The 23401-nt window shown below is 46.1% G+C and overlaps 1 protein-coding gene across 8 annotated transcripts in view; it reads right to left on the bottom strand.

Annotated features, from left to right (window-relative positions):
- Positions 1–610: 610 nt before the first annotated feature.
- SSTR2 (somatostatin receptor 2) overlaps positions 611–23401 on the bottom strand; it is a 32700-nt gene continuing 9909 nt past the window's right edge. For 4 of the 8 annotated variants that reach the window (XM_081849864.1, XM_081849869.1, XM_081849867.1 and 1 more), the window contains exons 3-4: positions 22350–22491; positions 611–11345 (exon numbers count right to left, since the gene is read on the bottom strand). In XM_081849864.1, the coding sequence (XP_081705990.1) occupies positions 10133–11251 (1119 nt within the window). In that variant the 5' untranslated portion in view covers positions 11252–11345; positions 22350–22491 and the 3' untranslated portion in view covers positions 611–10132. Of the gene's footprint in view, positions 11346–17745; positions 18354–22349; positions 23346–23401 lie in introns of those variants that run through there. The other 4 variants (XM_081849865.1, XM_081849866.1, XM_081849863.1 and 1 more) reach the window with 4 other exon arrangements.

Genomic DNA, 23401 nt, shown 5'->3' with positions numbered 1-23401 from the left:
ACTGAGGGCCCTATATTGGGTGGGGAGGAGAGAATACAGCCAAGACGAGAGATAGATGGATCTGTCAGTTTTGGTTTCTCTCAGTTTCATGTATTATTTTCCTAATCTTCAGTTCTCCATGTTTCCACATCAGTTTGTGATTATTATTTTTTAGCCTTCATGAAAACTCACCAGCATTTTAGTGTCAATTTCTCCTAATATACACTATCAAGTTTGCTTAATGGGCACACTTTTGCAAAGCACTTCTCCCTAATACAGTGCAATTTCATACTCTGCGTTCACTGATATACAATTTTTTTAATTTATACGGTAGTATGTGCATTTATCTAATTTTTAAAATCAGATTAGTTGGCTGGAGAACTGCAGACAAGTGTGAATTTCAAAGGCTGGCTGGCTGTGCTTTGGTTCCACACATTGCTTCAGAAAGTGTGAATTAGAAGGTTCATCCTTGAACTGAATCAAGCTTCCCTCCCATCCCTAGCAACTTCCACTACGAATTGACAATCATAGATATGCTGCCAACAGTGTGTTTGTTAGGTGTTGCGCTACAATGACATGGGACCAGCCAGAGGCTTACAGCAAGGGTCAGCAAACCTTTTCAGCAGGGGGCCAGTCCACTGTCCCTCAGACCTTGTGGGGGGCCGGACTATATTTTGAAGGGGAAAAAATGAACGAATTCCTATGCCCCACAAATAACCCAGAGATGCATTTTAAATAAAACCACACATTCTACTCAGGTAAAAACACACTGATTCCCGGACTGTCCGTGGGCTGGATTTAGAAGGCGATTGGGCCGGATCCAGCCCCCGAGCCTTAGTTTGCCTACCCATGGCTTACAGTCTGAGCTATGCAGGTGAGACAGGAGAGGTCAGGGGCCGAAAAGGAAGCTGTGGGGTGGGTTACAAATCAGATAGCAGCGAAGAAGAAGAAAGCAGGGTTCAGAAGCATGAAATGGCAGGTAGCAGCGTTTGAACATCCCTACAGGAGCAGAGAATAAAACTATTCACTGAGGAGCAGAAAGAGACCAGATGTTACCTATCTTGCCCCTTTGCCCTGCAATGTGCCTGGAGCCAGATGCAGATCACAAAAGCAAAGGAACTGGTCCCCCCCCCCAGTGAAATGTGTATGCATCTTTAGGTAATACATGGTGTTGCCATGGATACACATTTCCTCTGATCAGACCATATAGTTACGCACCCCCTTTACACGCAGCATGTGACGAGAAGCACAATATAAAAAGCACAGGTCTAACAATGCTGGTTGAGACTACAGATCTGCAATCTAAATAAATAAATAAATAAATAAAACAAAATAATATCTGTGGTGGCGTGCTGAGTCTTGAGGCTCTTTCTGCAGCACTTTGAAATAGACAGTCATTTCGTTCTGCCCAAGCACAGAACCCTTACCTTAGCTGCAGCAAAGTGGTAGATCATCTGCTTTTGTTTGCAGGAGGTCGAAGGTTCAACTCCTGGCATGGCATCTTCAGATAAGAGATGGGAGGGAGCCCTGTCTGAAACCTTGGGAGAGCTGTTGCTGGAGAAAGGATGGATAATACTGAGCCAGATGCACCACTGGCATGACTCTGCGTAAGGCATTTCTATACCCCAAAGTATAAGCCTACGCTTTCCAGGAGACAAGTCTACAATGAAGAGAAGAAGAAGAGTTTGGATTTGATATCCCACTTTATCACTACCTGAAGGAGTCTCAAAGTGGCTAGCAATCTCCTTTCCCTTCCTCCTCCACAACAAACACTCTGTGAGGTGAGTGGAGCTGAGAGACTTCAAAGAAGTGTGACCAGCCCAAGGTCACCCAGCAGCTGCATGGGGAGGGCCGGGGAAGCAAACCCAGTTCACCAGATTACGAGTCTACCGCTCTTAACCACTACACCACACTGGCTCAAGAAAAGAGGTGCACTGGCTCAAGGTGAGAAGAGGCAACCGAGAAAGCCAAGCAAAAACTCAGAACAGGTATGGTTAGTCAGCAAGAAAGAGGACTGCTGTCCTGAGATGATCAACGTCTTAGCTTGTGCAACATATTAAGGTGAAAGCTGCAGGGCAGCCTGGGCATCTTTCACTGGGAGGGGCCACATAGCTCAGTAGTAGAGAGCATGCAGAATGACACAGGTTCAAACCTTTCCGTCTCTCTTTGTGTGGGGTTTTTTAATGGATCAGGCAAACAGGTGGCATGAGAGCCCTGGCTCTGAGCTCTGCTACCTCTCAGAATAGACCTTCCTGGACCAGATGGTCAAATAGCCTGGACTGGCATAGCTTCCTTTGCTCAGCTGGCGTGCCCTGGGAAAACAGGAAGAAACCCATTCATCGCCATCTTTTCCTCTCACCTCCCTCTCCCTCCAGATCACAGAAAAGTTTGCAAAAGCTTTCCAGGGAGAAGGGAGGGTTTCTAAACTAATGCCATGGCCAAAGATAGGCAGTGTGTTGCTGCACTAAAACTCTCATCAGCTTCCTTCAGCATGGCCAATGATGGAAATTATATTCCAATGACATCTAGAGGGGGCCACGTCGCCTACCTTTGTAACAGCCAATAAGAGCCAGTCACAGCTTCCCCCCACTAAAGCTATTCTGAAAGCCTGCTGAACTTTTGGGTTTTTGCCACAGCTTACTACAACAGAGTATAATGTGCACTTGTTTACGGTGCACCAGAGGCATTGTCAAACTGTCTCTGCTGCACTTAACTTCACCCTGATAGCTCTGCAGAAGAGGGCTTTGGCTGGCAGCTGGGAGGAATGATGCAGCTAAGGTTAATCACTCTTAAATCCTATTGGTTTTAGTTGAAGAGAGGTAAACTTGCACTTAGCACTGAAATCACTTTGTTTTAAAGCAGTCATTTGCGAATGAATAAACTGAAATTATTATCTGGGGACATCTAAGTAGCCAGGTGTCTAGCAGGACACTGGGAGGTGTCACACAAATCAGATTGTTCTTCTTTCAGTTTTGAACTTTGAAAGAGGAAAAGAGAGAAAAGTAAGCTGGAACCAAGCAAATGTTTTATTCCAATGTGTCTCTTTCAGGCTTATCTGGATGCATTGACCGCTAAGTTATCTTTCTAGTCTAGAAAACAAATTCGGTGAGAACAAGCTAAAATCAGCTAGCAGTTTTCAGATGTTTAAAAGGATCTTAGAAAAGGAGATGGAAATCAGCTGCTCACTTATCAACCAAGAATAGGACTAGAACCATTGATATTCAACTACAAGAAGAGAGATTCAAACCCAACAACTGAGGTTCCATTAGATCCAGGAATGCTGAACTTCTTCCAAGGTGCCCTGGTAAAAGCTGCAGGATTCCTTTCTTTCAGGTTTCCAAGAAAAAGTTGGCCAAGAATCTGATAGAGACGCTTTATAAATATATTCTTAAATAGACTATAAATATATAGAATAAATATATTTCCCTTAAATACATTCTATGCAGAATATAAATATGTAAAACGAATATATCCATGTCCTGTTTGAACAACATATTGGATGAGAAGATCCATGGGGTCTGTTAACACTCTATAATCTGAAAATTATATACCGGTAAAGGTTTAGTTTAAACTTTAACAGGGGGCCAGGTGCAATTTAGAGGACTGGGTTCCTGTACCAGTGGAACTGATGGGGACATCAGGGCAGCTTCTGCAGCCTATTGCATCTCTCTGGTCCAAAACTGAGAAAAGATGCACCTGCTAATTTTTTCTTATCTATAGAAAAATTGGCTAAAGATGCAGGAGCCTTGCTGTCTAGTGCATATGTCACACTTTCAGTCCTAAATCAAAGATGTGCATACCTTTCATCATTCCCACCACATAAGAACAAGAGCTTTGCACAATGACCCTTCATCTACAAACTTGAAACAAAACCCAGTGAGAAGCAACCCAATATTGCACAATGAAGGGGAAGATGGCTTGTCCACCACTCCCTATCTTCTAAGAAGCAAGCCCACTATTACTGATCTTCTAATTCAGGAACCTGCAGAAAATCCCAGAGTTCCCTGCAATACCATTTGGAAAACACTGCCCTAAAGGAATCATAGATAGGACTAATACATCACTAAGGACCCTTCTTTCTCGTTCAGATCCTTTAAATTCTCAAAGGATAATGGATGGGGCGGGGGAGGCAGGGCAGTGAATATTTCATTAGGTGACCACCTAAATAAACACTTAAAGCTGGCTTCCTTTTCCTGATACTTCTCAAAAGATGTGAACATGTATGCTTTCCTCTTTGGATGTTTCCTGACTGTTGCTATTTTGGGGTGGGATTCAATCACATATGGGCAAATTCAGGTTGCACCATTAAAGCTGACTTGCAATGATTGTGCAACAAACAAAACCAGCCTTATTTGCAATAAGGAAAGGGTAGGATATTACATATTATTCTTTTGATGCAACTGCATCTATGCCCTCCCTGCAAATAAATCGGAAAGAATGCTCAATAAAACAGCCAATGTTATCTGATCTCCTTGCAAACAAATCTCAGTTAGGGTTAGGGTTACCTGGAATGGCCCTTATAGTGAAAAGCAGTGGAGTGGCAAGGTGAACATGCTATTAAAGGAAACAAGGATGCTATTCTCTCCACACAGCTAGAGGATGCTAGAGATCTAAAAGTACTGAATGTTCTTTGAACAAACTTTTCTTGGCCGTTACCGGTATATGTTTCTGAGAGGGAGGACTCTATTGGGAGCAATTCAGCTGTGAGGTCCAAGTGACATAAGTTGTGATATATAAAAGTGATAGCCACTAAGGAATCCCTCACAGCAGGAAATGGGTGGGCTGTGAAACCACTATCTTTAATTCCCCAAGCAATTAAAAATGCCACCAAGCACAAAAGAGCTTTGTGGGCATTTTGGGAATATTTGGCAGATAAACTCTATATGGATATGCCATGAAAACTGAGTGCTAGTACTTGATCTCTCCAGATTGGAGATCAAAATAATATTATCGTTAAGACTGCCATAAGGAAATTGCGTGGGAGAAGCAGCTCCTAGGTTCCCACTATTTCAACTGCCAGAGATTAACAACAGATTAAAATGCTTTGAACCTGGTTGACTTAAAAACTTTCAACGGAAGTCTTCTGAGTACGGAATCACAGAAATGACCGCAGTCTAGTGAGATCCCCCAAAGTCAAATGTGTTTTACAGAACAGACAAACATCATTGGTATTACTGTGTTGCAGAAGGATGCATGAAGTGAAATGTGCCCAGACTAGCCAACTGAACAATCCACATAGAGCTCACCGGTTTTTCAAAAGGGCTACAGTGCTTTACAGAGTTGTATAGAAGATCAGCATTTACCATGCATAAGCACCTGATTAAAATATTAGCAGGTTCTTTCGGTGAATGATTAAACTGGCATCCTTTTCTGACCTCTGAGCCTAACAACTCTTCCAACCATTCTGGCTTGCCAGAGCCTCTTTCCCCTTCTGACTGAGAAACAAGCCAGCTGTACTTGCAAGGTTCTATCACTCCCAGCTCTGCTGTGCGCCTGCCACTGAATTCCGCCTTCCCCTCGGACAGGGGTCATCTAAGCTGTTGCTTATTCATCCCTGAACCAACACCCCATCTTTCTGTTGCTGCCAGTATACTCCACATACTACAACAAGAGGTCGTCCATCTTTTTCGCCTTCTGGGTAGCTGCACCAGGCCATTCGATTGTTGTATGCAACATAAAATGAGACATACAAATTTCTGAATAGGAGAGCATGGCTGTATTTTAGTAGTCAGGCCATTGGTGGAGCAAAACTCCTCCTTTTTCTCTGCAAATACACTCCTGTGTTACCCACTTCATACTAAAGTACTAAAGCCACTCTGACGCAATGTTGTGGCCACAACATTAAGCCATCATCTAATAAAAAGAAAGCGCCTTTATCAGCACCTAGCAGCCACAAGGCAATTTTTTCATCTTAATGTAATGTGCTGAGCTCCCATTTAATCCTCACTGGCATATTCTACACAGTCGCCACAAAGCCTCAGTTAATATTTACTTCCCTTAATAAAGAAGATCTAAGAATGCACATCCTCCGAGACCAAAAGAGATAATAAAATAATTCCACCGCATGAGGCACCAAATGTGGTAAGACATTGTGCGCTGGATGGAGGCGAAACCCCTCTGTTTTGCCGGTTTGCAAGAGGAAGCTGCAGTGATAGCATTGTAACTGTAAGGAATACTCCTGCAGCCTCGCTTAAGACTTCCAACACCAAGCTAAGCCAAGCCCCTTAGGAGTAACAAGAGAAAACCTGGACATGAGGTGTGGGTGGAGAAGGAGGAGTGGTGGCTGGGGCAACTGGGCTTGTTGGAAGGTTGGCTTGGGGCTGAAGGACAGAGCTCTGGTGGGGAACCTGGTGCTCTTCAGATGTGGCAGCACTACAATTCCCATCACCCTGTCTGGCTGCAGTTGATGCCCAACAGCACCAGGTTTTTTACCCCTGTGGCAGAACAACACTTTCTGCCAAAGGAGTTTAATCAAACCACATTGTTTCTTAGGCTCCAAAGTGTCATTTACATTTTCAACAAGAACAGGGAGAGTTTTACAGGTAAGGCTAAAGTCACAACCCAGCCTTTCTTAAGCTGCTTATCTACATCTTGCTATCCACCCAGAAGAGAAAATGGTGGGGAGGAATTTGTAATGCAAACAAGTGCCTGAATGAAGACATTTGTGGGGTTTTCCATTTCTGCTAGGGCACACAGGATCTGACTTCAAAAGCTTTCTGTTTGTTTGGTTTTTTTAAAAAAAGTCATCTAAAAATGGGATATGATTATTTATTATTTCTCATGTTATATTTAAGAAACAATGCATGCCTGGGAAGTCAAAACTTTCCCATATGTCATATTGGGGGTGAAAATAAATACCAAAACAAGGCTTACATCGGTGCCTGTGGTTGATGCAAACTGGCTGGGGTACGCATTTTATTTTAAATGTCTCTCTTCTCCTGTCTACCCCGCTTGCATTAACTACAGTCAACAGGTGCCCAAATAACAGTGCGAGAGCTTCAGAGGAATTTCAGAGCAATTCCTCCTGTGCACTTCTACTCAGGAGTAAGTACCACTGAGTTCAATGCGGTTTGCTCCCAGGGATGCAGGCGTGAACAGGAGCAGAAGCTTCTTTGCTTGAAGGATCCATAAATCATGAGCCTACTTACATTTACTCAAAAGTAAGTACCACTGTGTTCAGTGGGAGGAGGGGCTACTTTCCAAGTAAGTATGAACAGCATTGCAGCTGAAGAGCTGGACACATCAATTTCAACCCCAGCTGCTGTCTGGGGTGTCTTCAAGGAGTGGAGCTACGGAGCCACATCCACAGCCCGAGCAAGCATGCTGGCTGAGGCTGAAAGTGGTTGAAATCTTTCCGCTGGCTGCCACCAGTAGAGTGCCCATCAGTGGCAGTTCAGCAGGCAAAAGGAAGAGCTCTGTGCCAGCAGACTGGTGCTGTCATGACTCTGCAGGCAGAGGGTGGCAGGGCTGTGTAAAAAAAGCCATCTCTGCTCAATCCAAACTGCCTCATCTCCGCCTGGTGCAAGAGGCATTTGGACTGCTCTGTAAACAACTAAGAAATTGTTGCAAGAATGTATTTTAGAGTTGATGGCTTCATTTTGGTTGCCTTTCTCCAGTGTGTCTGCTGATGCATTTTTAAAACCCTGTTTTTCCAGGGGTCTCAAATGCAATGGGAACAAGCGTTGCTGATGAAAAGGTTTTCCATTGCAGAAGTTCACCTTCCACAAGTTTCAGGACAGTGAGAACCGAAAAGGAGGCTAGGGTGGCAGAGCCAGCATGCTCCTCCTGTTGTTCTAATAGCCTGATGGTGTGGGCTCTTCCTTCTGTTTCTTTTTAATCTATCGGAGATTTGTGATAAATAAAACAATTTACTGTAAAGCAGGGAATTCTCAGCTCCTGCCAACTCCTTCATCAGGCTCCTCTAGTCGTGGCTCTGCTTGCCTATACTCAATAGTAAAAAACACAGCCCAAGACAGAAGTTGTGGGAGTCGCTTGCCATCTGGAACCCTGTCATAATGCCCTTCCCTGGGCAGAGCTCTTTAAACCTCCCAGGTCATAAAACTTAATAGTCTACACTCAAAACTCCCCGAAACATACTGACAACAGTGCAAATAGCCCCGCAGACAAACTTTTCTGCTGAGGACAGGTAGCGGGAGAACCAAAACTACTCTTCACCAAACAAGTCGGCTTCTGCAGCCAGGAAACCTTGAACTAGGAGAACAGAAACTCTATAGAAACTGGACATTTATGCACATGTGGGCTCAATTTGCATACTTTGCTCTGCATGTAAACCTTGGTGAAATTGTGTGGGGATGTGGGATTCATGGGTCAAGCATTTGAATGGAGGAGCAAAAGGAGGCATCATAGAATCATAGGCCAGAGCACTGTGGAAATGGGACAATGAGAGGGAAATCAACAGGATGATGAAATTGGCTCCTGGTTGCTTACTGAAGCAATCCACCCAACTCTTCTCTTTCTCCACCCCCACCACCATCTCAAGCTTTTATTAAATGTGACCACTCTGTTTTTAAGTAGGCTTAAAGGCTCATTCTTTCTTCTCTCAGCAAGTGCAAGTTAAGCTCTCGAGCAATCTCCACAAGGTTATAGATTCTGAAATGGAAGCCATGCTCAGGCTTTTCCCACCCACAGTGTCCTTAGTACATTAAAGTCCTCTGTCAGTGGCAAACTCAAGACACCTTCTTGGTATGTAGGGGGCAGGGAGGACTTATAAAGGCTCCTTCCTTAATTGACCTGAAGTTGCAACCTAGCTGGTTGCTTGGTTGGTTTTGGAGAGTTGTTGTTTTGTTTTCAGTGTCCAGGCCAGTTTTTATTTATTTTTTTACTGGTTAAAGAAAAGGTGGCAAGCAGAAATTATGTTAAAGCCCTGCCTCTGTTGTTTGATCTGTGATGGCTATTTCACTTATGCAAGACCAAGGAGGTATGCATTCTCACCCGTCTCTGATCATGGTTTTGACAAAAATTGTACGCAGCCATATTGATGCACTGGGGGGGGGATCCAAAATCCACAATACATTAATACCTCTATTAGGACCAACCAAAATGTCACAAAATTGTGAGCAAGATCCAGTCTGATGAAGAGTTCTGGTGAACTCCAAAGCTCGTTGATGACTTCGTAACATTTGCTTGGCAAAGTTAACATATTGTGGCTTTTGGACTCAGATGCTGGAGAACTGCTCTCAGACTCTGATAACATCATTCCTATCCACAAAAAAGATTGTTCATTGGGGAAACCATTATGTAGGAGGCAAAGGGATGGAGGGATGACAACATATTTGCCATCTCTTTGAAGTCATGGAAAGGGGCTCTCGTTACAGTTAGAGACAAGTCTCTCTGTCACCCTATTAGCATACTATATACTTATTTGATTCAAGCTATGAAGATTTCTGATCCCATCTCTGAAGACCTCATTTCATTAGCTGTTCCATAAACAAGAGCAATATAATGCAATTACTCATTTACCACCGCACCCTCCCTCCCTCCCTCCCAATATCTCATGACAGTTTTTGATTTTTATATAAAACATATGAGCTTAATGTTTTGCCTACTTGAAAAGCACATAGAGCTAAACTTTCAAAGTACCTATCATTTAGAAGGGGTGGTGATGGCTGCAAAGAGGCTAGCTTGATAAAAAATATATATATAATTCAGTATGTGAACTTGTGGAATACTTATCACCTTCATCCTTATTCCGGTGTCTTTGTGTGTCAGCCAAGTTCTTCTTTTAATAATTTAACTCAAATTATTGGAGATGGAGCTTTTGAAATTCTAGACCCTGTGTGGAAAATCTGACCCGTGAAGGGTTTTTTTTTTTTTTTTTTTAAAGTTCAAATTAATTCAAATGGATTTAGCACAGGGATACGATCAATGCTGCATTATCCCTTGTATTCAAACACGCATGTACAAGTGTGTACACATTTATGACTATTTCTAGTCAATCACTCCCACAATATACTTCTCCATTCGATTAATATCCTTAAAACCAGCCTGCTGTTGGCCGAGAAGCAAGTCTGTCCCCTGAACCAATCCTTCGCATGCATTACCATTCCCTTGAAAGAAGGACCAAAGGCCGTTATGCTGACTTGCTGTGGGCTTCTGTGAAGAAGCAGGAAGGAGATGAGTGGGCAGAGATCTTTCAGATGCTTGTCTGAAGGTCACCATTGAGCAATGTCCTCTGGGTTTCTGTGGCCTCGTTTAGCCTAGACTTGTCCTGCTTGCTGTCACTCCTGTCGGCTTCATCCATGCCACTGACTTTCATAAGGCAGAGGACATTTTGGAAGCTCTTCTTGAAGTTGTCGGACAAGAAGGCATAAAGGATGGGGTTGGCACAGCTGTTGGCGTAGGTGAGGACCACTACAAAATCGAACATGCCCTTGAGGACAGGTGTTGGCTCAATCAAAACAGAGACTGACGAGACGTTGAAGATATAGAAGGGAAGCCAGCAAAAGATGAAGACGGCAACGACAATGGAGACCATCCTGGTGACCTTCTTCTCTGACTTTTTCCTCTTGGAGGAGCCCACCCTGATGCCAGAGGACTTGACCTTGATGATGATAAACAGGTAGCAAAGGCAGATGATGGTGAGGGGCACCAAGAAGCCCAAGATGAAGGTATAGATGATGAAGCCAACATACCAAGCAACAGACTCATCTGGCCAGATCATGGTACAGCTACTACTTCCGTGGTTATTGCTCACTCCAGCATATATCATGATGGGTAGTATGACCAGAAGGGAGATGCCCCAGACAGCTACATTGACCATCTTTGCTGTTCTTGGCCTCCTCCACTTGGCAGATTTTATAGGATGGACCACAGCAAGGTACCTATCAATGCTCATGACTGTGAGGCAGAAGATGCTGGTGAACTGATTGATCCCGTCTACTGTCATGACAACCCGGCAGATGGCTTTCCCAAAGGGCCAGTGAACCAGAGCTACCTGCATAGCCAGGAAAGGTAACCCCAACATGAACAGTTCATCCGCTATAGCCAAGTTGAGTATGTAGATGTTGGTGATCGTCTTCATTTTGGCGTAACGGAGGATGACATAGATGACCAGAGTGTTGCCACAGAGGCCCACAATGCACACCACAAAGTAGATGAAGGTGAGGATGGCATTGCTAGTCAAGTCATAGTGGGGGCTTGTGATGTTGATGGAGGTGTTGGCGGCAGGAGTCTCTGGGGGGAAGCTGTCAAACTGAGACGGCGAGGGGAACCAGAAGGCTGTGGTGTTGGGCAAATCATTCTCAAGGCCCATGGTGGAGCTGTTGTCACGGGCAAAGGGTACTCTTCAGGCAAGAAACCCTCTCATGTCGATTGGGTCAGGGTGGTCCAAGGCAATGTGGGAGGATCTGGAATCCAAAGAAGGAAGAAACGCTGTTATACCAACTTCATATGGCTTACTGCATCAGACCAATTTTCTGTTATCAGAGACAGAGCAAACTCATCGGCTGCTACCTTTCCCAAAGGCTCTTGGGCTTTCTTTTGAACAGAACTGCCACTGTGGGTGGGGTGCAGTGTTAGAAAATTCAGATATATAAGCTAGGTGCCAAATGACACCTTAAACCACCAAAACAGAATGTCTAGTTGCCATTTGGGGACCAAAAGTCACATTTTTCAATACGACTTTTTGTTCCGATTGCACAGATAAAGTATCACGGGTAGAATTCTGCAGGATGTGTTGTTAGAGTTTAAAAACAGACAAGATCCAACAATCCCCAGGCAGGCACCTCAAGATGGTGGAGATATTAGGTACCTAGGCATCTGCACTTGATCAGATATGGCCAGGTGCAAAATGTGCCTGGTGCCTGGCAAATTTCAAATGCTGGTGGGGTGTTAACGATCCATCTCTTCCAATGTACACTGACTGGGAGAGAATGAAAGTGTCAGGGGTACAGGAGATGTCACAGGGCAATACATGGTTTGCTCTTTCCCTGTGTTAATCACTCTTGTCTTAATGACTAGCCAAGAGACTAGCTGTGTCCTGTGACTGCTCATGCAGACTGAAAAACAATACCTAGCTTAGATTCAAGTAGAGAATGTGGCCCACTGAGTTGGCCTTAAGAGACTCCTCCCCAAAACTCTGGAGAGCTGCTTCCTGTTAGTGTGGACAACACCGAGGTATCTGGATCAATGATTCGACACAATATCCAAGCTTCCTATGTTCCTACGACGCAGCCAAGGGGCCCCAGTCCTCCACAGTCTTTAACCACACCATCACTTAACATCTCCTGTAGTGCTTTATGTGTATTCCAAACATTTCACACACAGTATCCCAGTCATCTTTGCAGCAGTCCTGTAAGGTAAGGTAAAGGGACCCCTGACTGTTACGTCCAGTCGCGGACGACTCTGAGGTGGCGCGCTCATCTCACTTTACTGGCTGAGGGAGCCGGCGTACAGCTTCTGGGTCAAGTGGCCAGCATGACTAAGCCACTTCTAACGAACCAGAGCAGCACACAGAAACGCCATTTACCTTCCTGCCAGAGCGGTACCTATTTATCTACTTGCACTTTGATGTGCTTTTGAACTGCTAGGTTGGCAGGAGCAGGGACCGAGCAACGGGAGCTCACCCCGTCGCGGGGATTCAAACCACCGACAAGCCCTGATTGGCAAGCCCTAGGCTCTGTGGTTTAACCCACAGTGCCACCTGCGTCCCTTCCTGTAAGGCAGGCCAATATTATTATTAATTCCTCCAGGAATTGTATGCTTGATGTGGTATATGTGGAGTTGTTCTGCTTGGCTTTTCTTTTTCTAAATTGTCGTAACGATCCCTTGGGGTAGCTTAGGTTGAAAGTGACTGGCCAAAGACCACTCAGTGATATTCCTGGCTCAGTGGGTCTCTCCAATCCAAGCCTCACTCTCTCGCTAATACAACACATTGGCTCTCGGATACTTTCCATTTGGTAGATCGTGGGGGTGTTGGGAGATACTAAGTGACTGCAGCATGTGCAAGGCCACTAAGTACATATCTAGCTTATGTGGAATTTGAACCTACACCTCCCCGACACACACTGCCAGCATTGCAACATTGCAACAATGGTGTGCAAGGTTGAGAGCACCACTCTGATCAATACGGGGAGGGGCAGAGCATTCCTGTCCCCTCCTGCCCTCTTGCATGGCATGGGATAGAAATTATGCTGAGGCAGAACTGCCCAAAGAAGGGAAAGGAAGGGGAGGTAGTAATATTCAGCTACACCAACAAAACTTTACCAGAGCCACTACTTCCAACTCTACGTCCCTCAGCCGAGCCACGGGATCTGAATATTGCCCTTTCTCCCACAAACTCTTCTCCACTGCGTTTAAAAACTAAAATAAAAATGCACATCCTCATATTTTATTCCTCAAAGTTGTGTGTGATTTTATGTGCACCTGTACTGTATATGCATGCAAGTGGCCATTCGCTGGAGCAGACCGCAAATGGTGACTAAAACACGATGCACATTGCAACTGTGCACCCACTGAACTCAGTGTTATTTATTTCTGATTACACATGCCTAGGATTGCACTGTCAAATGTAGTTCTTCTCCCATCCGCGTCTTAGTTACACTGGACTAGCGGTTTACAGTTACAGTGGACTAGAGGGGATTAAGCTAGTCCCCTAAATGTTCCCGGTAAAATAGAGAATTGAAGTATTAAAGGCTGGCGCCTCCTTCCCAAAGCCCAGTAGATTCTGTGCAGCTTAGGGAGGGAGGCCCGATGATGGCAACTACCTCCACATCCTCATCCCCCTTCCAGAGAAGAGGAAGACAGCATAGATTTACAACAGGGGTTTGCAGAGGTCACAACTCATGGCCCAGAGATAGAAGAGGGGCAAAGCTAGGAAATCATGGGGGAAGAGGAGGAGGGAGAAGCAGGCTGCAACATTAGCACTAGAAAACATTCCAGACCCCCCTTCTCCCAGAACCCGGGGAGGAGTGAAAGTAGTAGAGCAGAGAGCGAAGAGGCAAATGGCCTTAAGCAGCCACCGTAAGCTGGGTGGTGCTGTTGACGACTGAGAAGAGGAGAAGGGGTGGAGATTACTCAGAGCAATGGCATTACCGTACTCCAAGAGGCAGTATTTGTAAGCCTCTCTCTGTGAATATTGAATAAAAGACTTGGTAAGAGCTTTTCTTGTCTATCTATCCCTGGCAGCCTGCCGTGGGAGGGGGGAATCAGATTCCCTGACGCCTGACTTATGGGGTCCAAGAGCCCTCCCTCCACCTTCCCAATTCCTGCCCAGCTTTGGGAAGAAGACAGGAGGGCTCCAGCATCTTGTCAGAGGCTTGATACCTCCTTCCCAAAGCTCAGGAAGCTTTTGCCTGGCTTAGGGAGGGATGCATGACACTCATTGGTGAGACGTCACAACATTGCCACCCCACCACCACCACCCATTGCCCTCACAAGCCGGTGCCTCTGGCCCTAACTGCTCCCCTACAAAAAAAATTCACTGGGTGCCACCACACTGGACATTACTGTAGTTCAAATATTTGTGTTCTATAGTTGAGGAGCAGATATCACCTTTTGCTGCCCCTGTTTTATACAGAAAGTACTAACCCGTTTAGGATGCAATCCCACACATTAAAAAATAAAACCACACACACCTGGGATATAAGCCCACTGAACTCAATGGGGCTTACTTCTGAGCAGACATGTTTTCGATTGCCCAGTTTAATCCTTTTAATTAAAGGGAGCATTTTAGAAACTCTCAGCACTTCTAATTATCCTAGATGATTTTGAGGAGGGATGACCAGAGCACTCATCTGCATAAAGGAATAAATGTCAGCAGGTGTAGGAAATTCCATCTTCTACAAAACTATTGAAAGGGACGGAAGCAATTTTGGGGGAGGATGTGACTACCCTAATTTTCCAGTTATCCCACACACTCCATTGTTGTGGTTTAAAAAATATACAGCCGTTATATATAAATATTTAACTATGCAGTCTTCAGAGATCTGGACCATCTCTTTATTGGAGCTCAGAATATAACTGGATATGCTGAAGTCAATTGTTTCCTCTTTGATTTGTTTCTTTCCACCCCCTTTTGGCTCATCAATGAACAGCCAGTCCCTTAGGGACACAATCCAATGGACTTAAACATATTGAAGCTCATTGAAATAAACAGCCCCAAGTGTGATGAACTCAGTGTTATAGCATAACCTAATGCTTTTAGGTCCCAGCTCAGACATACTCCTGGTGGATGATGGTCAAACAATCCTATCTGAATCTGTGCCTTTTGCTTATTGAATACAGTTGTTTGCCCTTACACATAAACCACAAGCTATTGCGGTCTGCCGCAGATTGCAGGAAATGTCATTCCAAACCGCACAGTGTTAAGTCTGGGAAGTGGGGTGTGTGTGTGTGTGTGTGTGTGTGTGTGTGTGTGTGTGAGAGAGAGAGAGAGAGAGAGAGAGAGAGAACCTCAACAACAAATTGGTTTCCTTTGATTTCTTTCCACCTTCATTAGAACAACATTCCCCCTCCTGCAACTTCAACAGTTCCTCTGAACTGCCATGTCTCACGCCAGATTTCCTAAGCCTGCATACACTATTGAAACCCTAGCATCTTATTCATCCCTCTCTTTCCTTTATGTTTACTGTGAGCTCCACGGCTGAGCTGCTGTTACCGGTTGGAGTTTGAGGTCTTAATTAGAGGAGAAGCTACCAGTCCAAACCAGCCCTCCTAGTGTGGAAGCCCCCAATTTCCCCCTCCTTTCATTTCTTTGGTGGACCTCATCAAATTAAATGTTGAAAGAGGAAAATAAAATAATGGTGCAGGCAGGAGGATGCTGAGGTGGGGAGGGTAAGCGTGGGAGGGTCACTTGGTCTTTTGCAGGAATGAGGCTGTTCTCTGCCTCCAGTTACACACATAATTCCTTCTGTTCTCAGCAGAGTCAGTAGGCAGCTCCGGGAGCTGGCAGAAGAGAGACAACCAAGGAATGGATGAATAGCTCAGTTGGTTAGAGAGTGGCGCTTCTAACACCAAAGTTGCAGGTTCAATCCCTGCAATAACTTGGATTATTGAAGTGAAGATTATGGATTAATATTAAGGATGGTGCTGTGAGTTAAACCACAGAGCCTAGGGCTTGCCGATCAGAAGGTCGGTGGTTCGAATCCCCACAACGGGGGTAAGCTACCGTTGCTCGGTCCGTGCTCCTGCCAACCTAGCAGTTCAAAAGCACGTCAAAGTGCAAGTAGATAAATAGGTACCGCTCTGGCGGGAAGGTAAACGGCGTTTCCGTGCGCTGCTCTGGTTCGCCAGAAGCGGCTTAGTCATGCTGGCCACATGACCCAGAAGCTGTACGCCGGCTCCCTTGGCCAATAAAGCGAGATGAGCGCCGCAACCCCAGAGTCAGCCACAACTGGACCTAATGGTCAGGGGTCCCTTTACCTTTACCTTACTCGGAGCAGACCTATTGAAGTTAATGGACATGGCTAACTAACATCTGTTCATTTCAATGGTTCTGTTCTGAGTAGGACCAGCATTGGAGACAACTCTTAAACATTTTTTTTTAATGGTCAAATCTATATATCAGTTTTCCTTTAAGAAGCCTATGGGGATGTACTTGCTACCCATCCCCTGCCATGCCAATTTATCATCACAACAGCCCTGTGAGTTAGGCCAGGCTGAAACCTAGTGACTGGCAGAAGGTGCAATCCTGACTCCATTTAACCTGGGAGTAAACCCTACTGAATTCAGAAGGAGCTGCTTCTGAGTAGACAGGGTCACACACTCTGTCCTAGTTTGACACTCTAACCACTATGCTAGCTGTCCCTGTGACACTCACACCCTCTTTGTGGAGCTAATACAATGCAGGGAGAGAATTATGGACCCGGGAGACATTCAGGGTGTTCAGAATGCTCTACATAATATTACACCAATACAACAACCCTGCAAGATTGCTCCATATCCCCTCCACTGCACGTGAGAGAGTAAGGCAGAGATCCAGCGAGCTTAACCTCTGACCACTCAGAGGCAGAATTTGAACTAGGGGTTTTCTGGCTCGCTGCACAACCTCGCTGCAGGGGGTGAAACTGGGAAAGATGGAAGTGGGTTGGGAAGCAGATGGAGAAGACAACGTGCTGAAGGAGGAGGTAGTGGGTGACACAATCCTAGAAATAAAATTTAGATTTGAAAGAGCCGCTTTCATTGTTCCAGAGATCAAGTGTCAGAAATGCCGATTTAGGTACCACAGCAAAATCTCCACGGACTTTTAAGGCAGATGTTCGCAGGGAAGGGATTTCCTTCCTCTGTGGAGTCTTCAGAAAACAGACAGACAGACAGCAGGAGCCCACCCCAAGGTTGCTGCTGAGGATTCTGCACTGGATTCTCAGGCAGAGAGAAAGAAGCACGCAAGTGAATCCTGTACCTATTTACTGGGTTTGCTTGCTCCCGAGCAGAAGGCGCCTGCAATCGCAAGCCGGATCCCTGACCCAGAAACTATACCCACGGAGTTCGAGGAAATGGATGCCCCTCGGGGTTCGCCCACGTCTGCAGCCCAAGGTCCCCAAGCAAAGCCAGCTGCCACCTCAAATCCCACTGAGGAGGAGGAGGAGACGAGCAACACCAGGATCTCCAAGCGCTGCCACCCCCCCCCCCCAGCTGCAGCCTGCAAGTTGTCCGGGAGCTCCCTTGACAGCTTATCCGGACAGCCTTCGAGGGTTTCCCCTTCCATCCAAGTTTCCACCTGTAGCCTTTCCTCCGAAGACTTCTTCCCCCGGCCGCGCACCGGCAATCCCCACCCCCTCCACCGCTTTCCCAAAGCGAAGCACTCACAATTTCGGCGTCTTTCTGCGAATTCTTCCCTCGCCCTCGACGCACGCTCCCGCTTGCTTGCATGTGTGTGCATGTATAATATATATATATGCAGATCGCCGGTAAAAAAGGAAAGCCAACGACTTCTTGCAAGCAGAGCGGAGATCGGCTCCGAGTGCAGGGGGCGCCAGACCTGCGCTTGGCGGCGGCGGCTGGCTGGCGGCTGCTTCGGGACTAGCCCCTTGTCGAGGGAAACGCGAGTGCCAAGGAAGCGCCGGCGGCGGCGGCAGCAGCAGCTCGCAAGCTGGCGCGCAGATGCAGCTCACGCGGCGCAGGAAGGCTGCCTGCTGCACCTCCGACGTGCCAAGTGGCCAGCCGAGCCGGGGAGGCGCTCTCGTCGTCGCCCACCCGCGGCCACTCCCCCCAAGCCCGGGCAATCAATGGGCCCCGCTCGGCGCAAAGGCGCGCCACCTCCGACGCGCAACGGTGGAGAGCCGGAGTCCACCTTTGGGGGCTTTGCCGGAGGCGAGGAGGCGTCAGGCTTTCGTTGGAGATGGGTAGTGGGCGGGGAGGTGAAGCTCCCCGTAAACGAGGGGCAGGATTTCAGCTCCTAAGATGCTTCCCAACCCCTTCCTAAAAAGATATACACTGGCAGCGACTGAGACCCCCGTTGCCATTTCCTGCAATAATCAATAAGGGGAGTGCGCTTTGGTTTGTAGATGCAGCGTGTGGCTTTCAAAACGCGTTCACACGGCCCTGATCCAGGGGTCTCCCTAGGGAAGAAGGGCTTGCTCAGGAACTAGAGGTATCGCCACTCCACCCGCGGGGCTCGGTCAACTTCCTTACAGTAGAGCAGCGTTTCTCAACCAGGGGGCCATATGGTCTCCTGCGCCCCCCCCCGATATTCCAAGAGGGCTACAGGTGGAATTATATATAAAAATTATAAATGCAGCATGTCCTATTTACAAACAAAATAGCTACCGGTTGAGAAACAATGTAGTAGGCCACCGATCTTCACAAACTTGAATAAAATACATGATACGGTGCGCACACACCATTTGAATGGCAATGCCCATCACTTTGGGGGAGCCCACCCCCCATATTTTATTGGGGGGGGGAGGTCAAAGGGACCTCAGCCTGCAGGAGTTGGCTCCTATGGTCTCCACCACCACTCCCAAAACAAGAGTGAAAGAGGAATTGGTAGTCGTCTTATATGGAGACTGCTGCTGTAACAGCCGTGGCAGTCATGGAGGTGCCAGTGGTCTTGGGGTGGGGAGTTGCTTATTCTGTTTCCAGTAAGGTGGTCCCCTAGCAAGACTAGCTGACCGACTGAAAGGCAAAGGCAACAACTCAGCTTTGTAAGAGGAAGAGAGAACCACACTTTAGATGGTATCCTTAGAAGACTGCCTTGGTCTCCTTCCATATCCCAGGAATGTGGGAAATAAGACATTCCCAGCCTGCGCACCACACATTTCAAGCACATGGTTTCCTCCCCGAGAATCCCGGGAGCTGTAATTTACCCTCACATCAATGGAATGGTAAGCTTACCCATCACAGCGCTACAGTTCCCAGCAGCCTTAACAAACTACGGTCCCCAGGATTCTTTATGCAATGTACAAAGCTATGGCTTCAAGTCACAGACCACAACTGGTTTCCCTTTAGGGAAAACAGTTTTCTCTGAAGAGGCAGACTGCCAAGTAGATTCCTGACCTAGAACCCATTCTAGGGTCTAGAGACTTCCTCTCTTGTATCTTGAACCCTCTGCAGTCAGCTTGGTGGATTAGCCCACACTCCCAGAATTCCCCTTAAAATGTTTTCTCCTGTCAAAGATGTTAATCACACCATTTATCAGCTGAAAAGGCAGAGGAATCGATGAGCAACCAGAGTTGCTTTATTACCTTAATCTTAGGATTATAGAGTTGGAAGGGACCATGAAGTCCAAGCCCCCTCCAATGCAGGAAATCTTGCAATGCATTAATTAATTTTTTGCCCAATGTGGGGCTCAAGTCCACGACCCTGAGATTAAAAGTCCCATGCTCTGCCCACTGAGTTATAGAGACTACCTGTGCAGGGTAAATATTTTTCTCTAAACAAGAAGCCAAGCCAGGAAACTGGGTTGGCCATTTTGCTTTTGCACAAGGGCAATACCAGAAAAGTGGCAGGCATTATAAAGTCTCTTCACCAACAGTATCGCAGAAGTTGGCGTAGAGATCAATAGATCAATGGGGGGGGGGGAAATGTGGGCACAGCAAGGAGATGGTTAAGGACAACTGTTAAGGTTGGCACAGTAGTTTTACAGCAAGACGCCTGTGGATTTCAAAATTGCAACCATTAAACAGATAGAGATGGAGAGATATTTGGCTTGCCTGTCCCGCAGCTGTGGCAAAACACCACAGAAATAAGGTGGCAGCCCTAATAATTGATCAGTGAGTTGAGCAGAGTGTGTCTGGTTGTGACTGTTGGGGGGGGGGGGCAGAAGTGGGATGATTATGTATAGGCACCGAACTGTGTTCCTGTCAGCAGGATCGTGCTGAACCTAGACTTTAAAGCACATTTATCATGTCGGCAGCTGCAGCTTCCTCCAACACATGTTTAATACAAGCATGCTCATATTGCATCAGTTCCAACTGTACCAGCCGTTTTGGAATGGGAGACAGAGGTACAGAGTTGGGCAGAACTTTCTTTCAGTACCTACGCAAGTTTGCTGCCGGAGCCCTTGGTGAATCCTTCAGGTCTCAAGGCAAAAGCCTCAGCCAGCTATTCTCTTGATTTTCAGCAACCTGTTTGCCCCCAACATCAATTGACTGGGAGCCCTATAAAACCTGCTCCAGCTCACATCTAATCTTCTCTAATTTGCAAATGCCTATGGCTACAAGCAATAAATATTTATTGGACCGGAGGAATTGCTCTCTAGGTGGCCTGCTTGCCAAGGAGTCAGGGTCCCTTTTATGTTGGTCTGTGTTTGTCTGGCCCTCCTGATCTGGCCTTTTGCGACATATTTGCCTTCTTTCTCTCTGCCAAAGACTACAGCTTCATTGCTAAACACAGCAATTGCTAAACCTCAGAAATGGTACGCTTGGCTTTGTGATCGAGACCCCCCTTTCGAGCACGTTTCCAAAGTGACTGACAGCGAAAATGGAATAAAATGAAAGCACGTTGAAAATAGCAAATAAAAAACGAGAAGCGATAAAAATTAATTATATAATAAAGCGCAGCAGCATTAAACCAGCAGATTGGAAATTAATTATAAATAAAATACAAAGCACAGCAGCATTAAACCAGTGAACTCATTATCCAAGTGCAAATCCTTACGAGGCCAAAGTGGTGCCATACATATATATGAGGGAGGTATCGGCAGGCTTGGGATAAACCCCCAAAAGTAGAATAAATATTTAGCAGACACAAACCTCAGGAAGGAGGAAACTTCAAGAGAAGCCAATGGAGATTGAGCATGCTCATGGAATGCTGTTTGTTTGGGGTGGATATCCTCCATGAATACCCTAGAAGGAGGTATGGCTGGCTGGCTGACCCTCTGCACTACACCAGGGCAGGCTGGTTTATTAGAACAAATGGGGCACAGTGCACAGCCCCACCAATCTGTCTGCTCTCAGACAGCTCCCATTTTTCTCACAATACATCCAGTCCGGGGGTAGGTAAAAAGGTAAAGGACCCCTGGACGGTTAAGTCCAGTCAAACTTGACTATGGGCGCTCATCTCACTTTTCAGGCTGAGGGAGCAAGTGTTTGTCCACAGACAGCTTTCCAGGTCATGTGGCCAGTGTGACTAAACCACTACTGGCACATGGAGGACCATGATGAGTGCCAGAGCACACAGAAACGCCTTTACCTTCTCGCCGCAGTGGTACCTATGTGCTTTCATACTGCTAGGTTGGCAGGAGCTGGGACAGAGCAATGGGAGCTCACCCTGTCGTGCGGATTCGAACTGCCGACCTTCTAATCGGCAAGCCCAAGAGCCTCGGCGGTTTAGACCACAGCGCTACCTGTGTCCCTGAATGCCAGCTTCCCCCTCCTCCTTAGCCTCAGTGTCACCCTTGTAGAACTCAGCAGGGAGAAAGACGGAGACAAACCTAGACTTGTGCTTGGTGCAAGGATTAGCTGAGCAGTGCTTCTACCAGACCCATAACTGATGTCACAAATGGCAGCCATCAGGTGTGGGGCAAGTGGGCATCGCTTGGGGAAAAAGTAATTGCAGGCCAAATTGGGACCCATTTTGGGCTCAAGGTTCCCCAGCCCTGCTGCCATGCAAATGGGAGAATGGACCACCAAATATAGGCACACATTGCAGGGAGCCTCAGAGGGATTTCCACAGCTCCTACCAGGTATAGGTATTTAACAGAAGTTTTAAACCGTGTTTTTAAAAAGCACATTATATTTGTAGCATATACACATTACGAATTTGGGGCACTTCCAAGTCCTGCTTCACCCCATCGGAATGGTGATTTGAGGGTCCGTCCTTGCGAAACAAGTCCTTGTCACCATGAAATGTACAGAAACACACCTTAATTGAGGCTAAGGCTTTAAAATTTAATGCACACTATAAAAATCCATCCACAGCCTTAACTATCGCAAAGTAGTAACTAAGACTGCAGTCCTCTGCATATTTACCTGGTGGTAGCAAGTCATCCTGACCTCAAATTGATGGATTTCCAAGTAGACAGGCATAAAACCAGGCTGTAGATTAGGAAAGGACTTCGTATCAGTGGTTTTACAGTGCAATCAAATGCTCGTCTAATCAGAAGCAAGTCCCCTTGAGATAAATGAGACATCACCGGGTAAGTGTATAACAGGATAGCAACCTTTGCTAATATTGGTGTCCAGAGCCAATATACAGTGCTACCTCGAGTTAAGAACTTAATTCATTCTGGAGGTCTGTTCTTAACCTGAAACTGTTCTTAACCTGAAGCACTACTTTAGCTAACGGGGCCTCCTGCTGCCGCCGCGCCACTGCTGCATGATTTCTGTTCTCATCCTGAAGCAAAGTTCTTAACCCAAGGTAATATTTCTGGGTTAGCAGAGTCTGTAACCTGAAGCGTATGTAACCCAAGGTACCACTGTACATACAATGAACAACACAGGCATTAACTGGCAGGTAAGTCCCCAGAGCAGCAGGCTAGATAGAAAGACTCTAACACAGTGTGTCCCAAACTTTGATCTCCAGGTGTTTTTGGACTACAGTTTCTATCATCCCTGACCACTGGTTCTGCTAGCTAGGGATGATGGGAGTTGTAGTCCAAAAACGGCTGGAAACCCAAATTTGGGAAACACTGCTCTAAAATAATTCAGCAGAAGTCAGCTTACTCAGAGAGGAAGTGCAAAGAAGGGGGAAAGAGCCTCACTTCCCTCAATAAAGCCCAGCTGAGCAATTGGCTTCTCCCAGGCCATGACTTTAAGAAGAAGCAGAAGCAGCTAGGAAGGGAAAATAGGAGTTTAGGTTTTTTTTGGTTTTTTGTTTTGTTTGTTTTTTTAAAAAAACTTTTATAAATTGTGTGTCTTTGTTTCTCAGTTTGATCTTTTTACGTGGTTTTGTGTGGTAGTATTTTATGCACTGCGTCTTGCAGTTACTTTTATCGGATCATAGTTTGGTAATTATTCATTGTAATTGTTAAGAGTGAATTTCTGTTTAATGTTTGCTGGTGTTTTGAGAGTTAATTTTATTG

Source organism: Podarcis erhardii (genome assembly GCF_964252035.2).
Source record: "Podarcis erhardii genome assembly, chromosome: 2".
Classification (NCBI taxonomy): Eukaryota; Metazoa; Chordata; class Lepidosauria; order Squamata; family Lacertidae; genus Podarcis; species Podarcis erhardii.
This window is presented reverse-complemented; position numbering and strand designations above follow the sequence as displayed.